We start from the raw sequence: 11,330 nt of genomic DNA, 5'->3' as shown, positions 1-11,330 counted from the left end.
CACGGTATTAAAGGTGTAATCCTGTGATCACTGCAGGCCTAAACCCATGTCAACACACAGTAATCCTGCTCAGGGAGGGAGAGCGAGCACCGCGGAGAGCAGAGAGAGAGAGAGAGCACTGCAGAAAGGATGGTATGTTTTTACACCAAATCCTCTGACACCCTCACAGCTCCATACAGGAAATGTCTCCAAACCACACCAACCCTCGCCTCGTTTCCCTATATTCCTTATTTCGCCTCGTGTCTTTGTATTTCGCCTTGTGTCCCTATATTCCTTATTTCTCCGGGGCCGGCCATGCATGCATGCAGCATTAGCCTGACAATAGCCTCATCTAAAAGCCTGCACATCGGCTATATTCAGTGAAGCCATGTAGACTAGACTATATAGGGAAAAGAAGAGAGGGTCTAGCCTACGGCCCCTGGGGCACTCCTCCTCCTCCTCCTCCTCCACTCTGCAGTGAAGTGAGAAGTATAGCCTTCTTTCTGGGGAACCCCCCCCCCCCCTCCCTGCCCTGGCCTCTGGGGTCAGGAGCCTATCTCCTGTTTCCTATAGCAGCTTGATGTACACAAGTACTGAAGTACACCCTCTGGACAACAGGCAGCAAGGTCAGCACACTGGATGATGATGTGCTTTAACTTACTATATTATATATATATATATATATATATATATATATATATATATATATATATATATATATATATATAGTGTTCTGATCATTAGTCTTGTACATTATGTTTATGGAGTATATAGAACTTAACATACTCTATCATCGAAACCTTGTATGCCCAAAACCATTCCTTTGAATTATTATTTTAAAAACGAGTTAAATAAAATCATCACATAGACTGGTATATTCTACCTCACACCACCTGACCTGCTTGTATGTATGTGTGTGTGTGTGTGTGTGTGTGTGTGTGTGTGTGTGTGTGTGTGTGTGTGTGTGTATGTGTGTGTGTGTGTGTGTGTGTGTGTGTGTGTGTGTGTGTGTGTGTGTGTGTGTGTGTGTGTGTGTGTGTATATTTAATTTTCATCCTTGCTTTGCTTGCTCTCTCTTCCTATCTCTGTTCTTCTTCCCTTTCCTACAAACGATGAGGAGTTTGTAGGAAAAACAAACAAAAACTCTTCCACCGACTTCTTTACACAACATGTGAACCTGTGATTTGACAATGAAGTTGATTATGATTATGAATTATGTATGTATGTTATGCTACTTGAAAACTGGTAAAAGAAAACAAAGCTTATCCTAACCTCCCCCTGACCTTTTATTATGCATTGTGTATTTTCTTTGCATGTGTTTTATTTGTCTGTCATTGTATGTTATATGAGTTAAGCCCAACAAGCCCAATAGCTTTATTGAGGTATCCTAGAGCCGATAGTGAAAATAGCTGATCTGCATCGCGATGCGTTGTGTGCTTATAGATCGGCTATTTTCACTACTTCTATGCAACACTCTTGTATTACGAAAGAACATACTATTTTGAAACTTTGAGATTTGGTTCTGCCCGACAGTGACGATATACTGTATGATGTTATGATGATCAGTTGTCTTGTACATTATGTTTATGGAATAGAAAGAAGAATGTGGTTTTAAGGGTTACTATATATATATATATATATATATATATATATATATATATATATATATATATATATATATACGCAATTACAATTACAATTTAGGCATTTAGACGCACTTAATCCAGAGCGATTTACAAGCAAGATAAAACATCAATACATCAACATCAATACATCAAATGCACAGCAATAGCAATCTAAGAAGAACATGGGTAGAATACGCACCTATTTCAATACAAAAAAAACACCTTATAAGAACCAGAAAGAACAGATATAAAACTAACATGTATGGTCATTGTGGTACATTAAGTGCTATGAGGTATAAGGGGGAGTCTGAAGAGATGACTCTATATATTTTCAAAAACAGCAGATCTACAAGCTGATCCTATGGTGTGGCTGATCCTATGGTGTTAGGATCAGTGGAACACGAAGAGGAAGAGGGTTCTGTGGTGACATGGTGATGTTGAGCGTGGTTTGTTTGGTTGTTTGTGACATTGCTTCTGAGAAAGGATTAATGATGTCCGTCGCTCTCGACTTCTAACCAATACATTTGGGAGAAGTTAGCGTTTATTCGCCTCCCTATAGCAACAATAAGTCTCTTATCAAAGGTTCATTGTCTCGTTTTGAATTAATATTCTTCACATGTACTCGTATGTCATACAGGATCCTTTTGTATTTACAGTAGAAAGCACACATGGATAACGGTTGGTAGTCATATAATATGAACTATAAATCAACAGACATGTGAACATAATTAAGAAAGTCTCAGTGAAATGGTTCCTATTGGATCATATTCATCATTAACACTGAGGTTTTCAGACTCATGGATCATACTGCAGGTTTCACAGACATTCAGTATTTATCTATGGTGTAGTTATGAAAACCAGGAAAGGTATGAATATTTTCATAGGAACATAATATTCCATAATACTGTACTTATTAGTGCTTTGACAATTGAGGCACTAATGTTTAAAATATCAACATACATTGTTGAACCACGTAACACCTCTATATCTACATCATGCTTTGTGAGCTTGCAGATCTCATGTATTTTGCAATTTTCCCAACCAAAGCAAAACAAAAAAAGGGAGAAAAGGGACGCCAGCTTGTATGTTATCATAGTTTATAACTTCAATTAAAATGATATATATTCTAGCTGGATGGGTGTGCCACTTCCACACCATGGCACCATATTGGGCATCATGGCACCATATTGGGCATCATGGCACCATACTGGGCACCATGTCACCATACTGGGCACCGTGGCACTGAGCTGGGCACCCTGGCTGGCATGCACATATCCTTTAATATATGGAAGCCATTCATATGAAGTGCTGAGCTGTGACAAAGCCAGGCGACCGCAACATACCTTTAACGTTATGAAAATGCACCATAATCCATCTTAACGCGACGCACGCACGCACGCGCACACACACACACACACACACACACACACACACACACACACACACACACACACACACACACACACACACACACACACACACACACACACACACACACACACATAACTATCAGCTCTGCGAGGTATAGATGGTTGGTATGTCTTCATGAAGGCATGTGGACACTGGACAGCTATACATTACTCCAGCTGGTTGAAAAGAAACTGCACCACAGTTAGAACACATTCCATTATAGCAGAGCGAGCAGACATGCATGTTGCTATTGTACTAGTCTAGTAGCCCATGTCACAAATGAATGTGTTTATCACATATCAGGGCATAAAATCACATATCAGGGCATGAAATTAACATTTTGCTTATTGTACTAGTCTAGTAGCCCATGTCACAAATGAATGTTTTAGATTAACGTTTTGAGGCACTTGTCCTCCGGACAAGTACATTGTCCATTCACTTGTCCAGGCATTTCTTTTTCAGATGTTTTATTTATTTGACAAATTATTTGTGGAGTGGCCCCCTCCCCTCCACAGACATACAGCACAAAGCTGCTAGGAGCGTCACAGAAAAAGTGAAACCAAGAGCTACTTGTCCATATGGACAATTACATTTTTAATAAACTTGTCCACAAAGATGTATTAGTTGTCCCTGACAACAGGACAAGCCTTAATGTCATACCCTGTTTATTATTGTTATTTTCCTTTTCTGTAGACCAATGTCTTCTGCACGTGACAGCATCATTCACTACTATAGCCTCCTTTCCACTGCAGCTTTAGCACCACACTATACACACTACAACACCACACCGCACCACATACAAAATATCTACATTTTCCATTACACAAAAGTACCCCTATCAGTAAGAAACAAATTGACCCTTTTAACTGTGAGTATTTGTATTACAACTACCCTAAATTATAATACACTATAATGGATTATAAGTATTAATGTATTACTATGATAATTATAATACACTATAATAGATTATAACAGTGATTATAACACAATATGATCTATTATTATCATGTATTACAGCTATATCCTGGTGGTCTAAATAAAAAGTCAGTGAGTGATCAGTCATGAAGTGTTTGGCCCTGTTTGGCCTAGCTCAGACCTACTCTGGATTGGATACTTTTTAGTACCGCTTTCACACCACTCTACCCAGGTACCTTGTAGTGGAAAACCTGGCATGAGTGGGCGGTGTGGAGTGGTGTGGTGTTGGGGCCATGTCAGTGGAAAAGGGGCTTTTTTTTGTCTTATTACACAACACAACAGCAGCAGACATCCACTGGCCTGTACTGCACTGTAGACTACATAGCAGCGCGTAACCATGGCTACGGCTACAGAGTTGGTGAACTCTGTGTTAGATTTCATTTCATTTCATTTCATTTGTGTCTCACATTAAAGTATAGTTGGGAGCGCGTGCGAGAGGGACTCTCCCAGCCCAGACACGAGTGCACGAGCCTCATGATGTGCGCTGCGTGGAGAGCAAGGAACTCTTTTGTTGTTTGGAAAGCGTTTTAACGCTTCATCAGCCACCATGTTCCAACTATCACCGCGTGTTCCCCAATTATAGCCGAAACGACGTGAAAAAATAATTTGCACCTTAGGTCGGTGGTTCTCAACCAGTGGTCTGGGGACCACCAGTGGTCCCTGGAGGGGTTCCAGGTGCTCCCCAGCTAAACGATGGGAGAGTTGGTAACCAAATGGACCCTTATAGATCTTTAACTCTCCTCGAGCGCGTAAAATGAAACCAAATGGCCCTTACGGGTCCAATTTACGCTTTCAAGAGTTCAAAATATTGTTAAACATCTGCGTTATTTAATTTACTAATTCTACACAATTACAGAATGTAGAGCATTTTTTCTTTTGATCAATGTTTGCCTGTTATCTCTCCTATGGTAGCCTACCCACATGGGATTTTGGAGAATATCGTTCGTATAAGACGATAACATATTCTACGTTTTGTGTCTGAGAGGCTATGATCATCAAACGGTGTTCCGACCGTGGCTCAAATTCACAATCTTGCCCTACAAGGGCAGAGTGCAGTATAGACTATACGTACAAGCATTTCACACAACAAAGGGTTTAAAGGAGTAGTTCACCCCCAAAATGACTTTTTTTCTATTGATTAGGCTACTCATGCCATGGAGAGTAGAGTTCAATAATATTTTTAGTTTTTTTGTCACATTCCTAAGACATAAATGTGATAACAATAAATGTACCCCCATTCATTTCGGATGGTGACCCGTTTCGAAACGGGTCACCATCCGGAATCAATGGGGGTAAATTTACTCAAATCAAATTGTTGTCTTAGGAATGTGACAAAAAACAAAAGATATTATTGAACTCTACTCTCCATGGCATGAGTAATCAATGAAAAAAAAAAGACATTTTGGGGGTGAACTACTCCTTTAAAAGTGGTACAGCTGATCAGCCAAATGAGATAAAGGCATAAAAGTGATATTACACTGATTGTATATCTGTTCTTGAGCTAATTGTTCACCCATCAATATCAAGAAGGCTAATTGGACCTTTGGGCGACATGCACAAAAAAAACGTACCTAGGCTATTAGGCCTACTGCACTCTGCTTTTGTAGGGTAGAATAACTATGAGAAGGGTTGAAAAATGAAAACGTTTCCGCATGTCAAGTCATGGATATATAAATATATATGAATATGATCCAGCATTCAGTGTTATTGTAGCAGCACCACAATGTGAAACCATGTCTGATTTCCTGCTTTTCACTCCATTTTGGCATCGCTGATGTGGCAACTATGATAGTCTTATCTTATGTCTCCAAATAGAAACATATTTACTAGTCAGTGCCCCTATTCTATTCTATTCTATTCTATTCTATTCTATTATGTTCTGTTCTGTTCTGTTCTGTTCTGTTCTGTTATGTTCTATTCTATTCTATTCTATTCTATTCTATTCTAAAATAAAACTATTTAATAAGTGAACCCATACCCATACCCATGTGACAAACGCGCATATCACGAATAATGTAAACATCACCGCACTCAACAAAGCTATTGAAGCGCTAAATATTCTGCTGTTTATTTGTCTGTGACAGCGAGAGTTTTAACATATTTAAAATATGAATGGAATTCGCTATCTTCTACAAATACATGCTGTATTTGTAAACGCAACAATACGCACTCCGCACCGCACACACACATTTAAGACTCTTCAACGTGAAGGGTCTACTTAAATACCACGAAGCCACGAGCACGGATAGATCAACGTGTATGTGAGGTGCGCGTGCACGGCCGGCACCGTCTAAAGGTATAAAAGGGCCTCGTCGTTGTTTTACGATCACTATCATAAAAGCAGTCAGAAATACTGCCTTACAACACGTAAACACACGCACGCACACGCACACACACACACACACACACACACACACACACACACACACACACACACACACACACACACACACACACACTACAAGAAATATATGGGCTCAAACAAAATAGGCTACTATACATGTCAATCCTCTCTCTCTCTCTCTCTCTCTCTCTCTCTCTCTCTCTCTCTCTCTCTCTCTCTCTCTCTTGTGTGTGTGTGTGTGAAAAAAACGTCCGTGAAATCAATCTTTTTGTGCTATAGGTTTAAGCTATCAATTATCGGCTACCTATAAAATGTGTGATATAAATATTCCCCTCGACGTTGATTTATCCACGAAACAACATTTATTTAAATGATGATCAGCGCCGTTCGATTTCTGTCCGCATTAAAACCCACGACGTGCGTGTAGAACACACACACACACACACACACACACACACACACACACACACACACACACACACACACATACACACACACACACACACACACACACACACACACACACACACACACACACACACACACACACACACACACACACACACACACACACACACACACACACACACGTTTCAAAGGAACCCCAACATTTCGGTTTAATGTTTATCCACTTGAAATCCCAGCATCTCCTATATATTCTGGGGGGAAAAAACATTACCTATAGCTCCTCTGAGCTTGTAGATCGCTTATTTTTTTACGAAGATATTTGAAGGGGGAAAAGAGCAGTCCAAGTACAAAGCCAATTAACTGTTTTTACTTTTTACTGAAGTCTAGATGGTTAATAGCATTGTATTTAAATGCATGTAATGTCATGTAACAGTGTTCATGATAGTACATGTGATGGCCTGAGTCTATTACATGTTAGTCTACATTTTAGGGTACCTACAACATATGATAGTCTAGTCTACATGCTACATAATGATATCATATAGTCTTTGTTATGACGACATGTTATACCAGTAAGACGCCCTAAGGGCGAAAAGTGACCTCTCCTTTGGCAAGTGTGATGATTCGAGTTGGTTGTTCAAGTTGGACAAAATATTTTCCCAAATATGGATACGACTGACATCTGACATCATCGATGTCTGATATGTTACAGACCGCATGAGACACACACATTATGTCCACATGGGGATTTCTATATAGCTTGTGCTAAATATTGATGACATCAGGGATCTCCATATATGGGCATACAATTAAGGGACAAAGACGGAATTCATTTGCAAGTGTGATTCGTGTAAAGGGGCAGCCACACTGGTTAGACTGACACAATATGGATATATATTGGCATTCCCAGATATGGGCTATGATACATTTGATAGTCTACATCAGGGCTGGGCAACCTTAGGCATGGTGCCAACATTGGCACAGGGGAGGAGGGTGATCACTGGTACACTGGCACAATGTGAGAGAGGATTTTTATTTTAAAATATATTTTTTAAACGTGGTCAATTAAATGAAATCACCTAATTTACATAATTACATCCTGCACCTAATTCTACATTCATTAAAACTCAGAAGGAGTCGGGAGATATGGGTGGGTTATTGCTTAGTCTAATAATTTGTTGACAATCAAAATATGTCTGTATATGGTGTCATTAAAATGTAAGTTGACATGCATGGCACAATGACTATCTGCAAAATAAAAACATGGCACTTCATTTCAAAAAGGTTGCTGACCCCTGCATGGTCTGCATGATAGTCTACATCAGTGGTTCTCAACCTTTTCAGGCTGCGACCCCCAAAATAATCATATTTTAACTGGGGACCCCCCCCCCCCCCCCACCCTACGAGCACTAACACGGTTCTATTGGGAAAATAGCAGATCTCTATGCTCAACAATGCCTTGCGTTGCGAGACGTTGTGAGCATGTAGATCTGCTATTTTCACAATGTCTTTACAATTTCTGCCCCCCAATAATTGAATTTGTCATTTTAGAGGTATTAAAAAGTCATTAAATTGTCACTTTAGAAATGTGCAGATACCTTCTATACACTTAAACTTTATGTTGGTTTGTTTACTGTTGAGTGAGGAAACAATGTTTGCACATTATGTTAATCATCCCTCCCCCCCCCCAAAATAAATAAATAAATAATAATAATAATTTTGGGTCCAAACCCACAGGTTGAGAACCACTGGTCTACGTGCTATGATAATCTACATCAACATGTTATGTGATATGATAGTCTATACATGTAACACATGTGATCATATCTCTCCAGCACATTGAGGGCCTACACACATTATTCTCTCTCTCTCTCTCTCTCTCTCTCTCTCTCTCTCTCTCTCTCTCTCTCTCTCTCTGTTAACCCCTGAGGGGAAAGGCCACCGTGAAACAGTCTAATCCCCGCACCACGGCACAGTCGTAAAAACCCCGGCAGTAAAACCTAAAACTCTGGCCTAGTGCAAAACTACACACACACACACACACACACACACACACACACACACACACACACACACACACACACACACACACACACACACACACACACACACACACACTGTAAAAAAAAAAATCACCTGCGTTAACTTATATGCTTTCTTGACAGTGAGTGGACACATGTAACCAAATGGACCCGCAGGCTAAGGGTCAACATTTATGTACAAATGTACGAAATATCAATATATTTACACATGGAGAGGCAGGTGTAATGAAATTGATCCCCCCCCCCCCCCCCCCCCCCCCCCACACACACACACACACACACACACACACACACACACACACACACACACACACACACACACACACCCAAGGCCCAGGGTCAATCCTGTATTTCTGTCCAAATGCGTGTACAAATGGAGAATGTAGGCTACAAATGGTTCCCTTTTATAGGGTCCATTTGTACATTCTCCTTTTGTACACTTTGAGAGACTTTCACTGCTATTTTGCGACTGTACAGCTGACCATCTGCGGTTCAACTCTCACCCCGTTTGCTTTGGCTTTTTCCACTGTCTCTTGTGTCATTATTTTAGGTTTCTCTCTCTCTCTCTCTCTCTCTCTCTCTCTCTCTCTGTGTCAGGGGGGATGAAGCTAGGCTACAAGGACAGAAAAGAAAGGCTGAAAAGACTCAACTTCTGTCCTGTCTTTTATTATTTTATCTTCCTCTTCCAATAGATTCCATCATATTTCTTACAGAAAAGAACCGGAGGCCTGTTATAGCTCTATTCCCCCCGGCCGTTGGCTCCATTCTCTGTCCCTTCTGCCGAGCCCTGCTCCTCCTGTCTGCCTCTTTGTGTCCGCGGGACTCAGGAGGCAATCAAACCATAAAAAGTCATTCACAAGTTTTGTTTCGCCGCTTCAATAAAACCATAAACTGCGGCCTCTTTGTGCGAGGCTTTGAACCGCAGGAAATGGAGCCTGAAAACTGTTCTGTTTTTCAACTTATACAACTTTCCCTGGCTTTAGAGTTTATTCCCTATCTCTCTGTGTCATTCCACCACGGGACACTGCCTGACTCAACCACGGCTCTCTGTGCCTTCCCTGGCCGGCCTGCCTGCCTCTTTTCCCGGGCAGAACACTCTGACACTCACCTTGTGTTTGACCGCATGGAGGAGAAGAAATCAAGAAGAACAAGAAGAGAAAAGAAAACATCAACCTTCAACATAACCTCCTCTGGGGTTGCGGTGGGTTTTAAAATCCTCACCTTGCGGCCTCATCCAGGGGAAGAGCTGGGTCGGCGAGGGGCTCTGCTCCGTGCCGTCCGCCTCGTCGGCTCCCAGCCCCGGCGCGCCGCCCAGCTTACAGTCGGTGTACTGGACCAGGTCCCCGGCGTCGGCACCTCCGAACAGCGCCGCGGCGCTCTGCCGCTGCAGCGCGTCGCTGTAGCCCGTGTAGAAGTTGGCCGGCTCGCCGGCGTGGCAGGTGACCGCGCAGGGCTCTGTTGGTACGGGTTGGGGTTAGGGTTAACCCCCGGGTGGTGGTAGAAGTCCTGGATCTGCGGGGCGTGCTGGAAGCTGGCCCCGGAGCCCGGGCCGTACACCACGGTGGGCCGCGAGCCGCCGTGCAGGTCCTGCGAAAAGCCGCACTCATAGTAGTTGGGACGCAACGACTCTCCGCTCTTGTATTTGGAGAAGAGCGAGTTGACGAAATACGAACTCATCTTTTATGTCTTTATTTTTTATTTTTAAGTCTGTTTTGTTTTGTATTCAAGTTGTGTTTTTTTAGTTGAATAGAGAAGTTTGTTGAGCAGTAGAAACAGCATTAAAGGTAGTTTTTAAGGTTGGACGCAGCAGTCAAAGCTAGCCTTCAGTTCGTTCTTGTTTTTTTCTCTCTTCTCAACCACAACAAACAGACTGTCTTGTTGTGTTGGTGATGTGAACAACGACAACACACCAACCAAACAGCGATCTCACGCCGATTCCATAAAACCTCCGGCGAAGAAGAGGAAGCAGAAACAGGAGAATAGAGAGAGGCAGAAGAACAACAGTGAGAACAGAGACTGTGTCGCATCACAGTCCCCGTGCAGACACGCCGGGACGCGGGGTTTTCCTCCACAACAGATCACTTGTTTCATATTTCTCTCCGATTCTTCGCTCCGCGGCGCCGCTGCTTTGCCAGCCTCGCTGCCTCCGCTGCTACCGGTGCGACGGCGCGGTTCATTTGCATCTATTATCAAAGTCTACATCCCATTGGCTTCCCACCTCCTTCCCCCCCACCACACACACATACACACACATATACACACACACACACACTGACACACACAACACAACCACATCAACCCAGAACCAGAAGCAGCCAGAGAAGTGTTTCCAGTTCCTCCACTAGAAGCTCCGCTCCGACCGAAGCCTCAACTCTCTTTCAGCCCGGCTCTCGGTGCGCTTTGCTCGGCTCGGGTTTGTCCAAGCCTCCACGCTGTCTGGATGTGATACAATGCGATGAGGGAGAGAGAGAGAGAGAGAGAGAGAGAGAGAGAGAGAGAATGAGAAAAGAGGAGAAAAAGAGAGAAAGACGGAGAGAAGGGAGAATG

The 11,330-nt window shown here is 42.4% G+C and overlaps 1 protein-coding gene across 1 annotated transcript in view; it reads right to left on the bottom strand.

The window, feature by feature from the left end:
- LOC308284308 (homeobox protein Hox-B8a-like) overlaps positions 1-10,460 on the bottom strand; it is a gene marked incomplete at both ends in the record, with an annotated part of 15,291 nt that extends 4,831 nt beyond the window's left edge. The window contains 2 exon segments of the mRNA XM_080724885.1: positions 10,005-10,238; positions 10,241-10,460. Of these exon segments, the coding sequence (XP_080581011.1) occupies positions 10,005-10,238; positions 10,241-10,460 (454 nt within the window).
- Positions 10,461-11,330: the final 870 nt, after the last annotated feature.

The sequence above is a fragment of the Nannobrachium achirus genome (assembly GCF_963921795.1).
Source record: "Nannobrachium achirus genome assembly, chromosome: 4".
Taxonomy (NCBI): domain Eukaryota; kingdom Metazoa; phylum Chordata; class Actinopteri; order Myctophiformes; family Myctophidae; genus Nannobrachium; species Nannobrachium achirus.
Note: the sequence above shows the minus strand (reverse complement) of the source record. Positions and strands in the feature narration are given on the sequence as shown.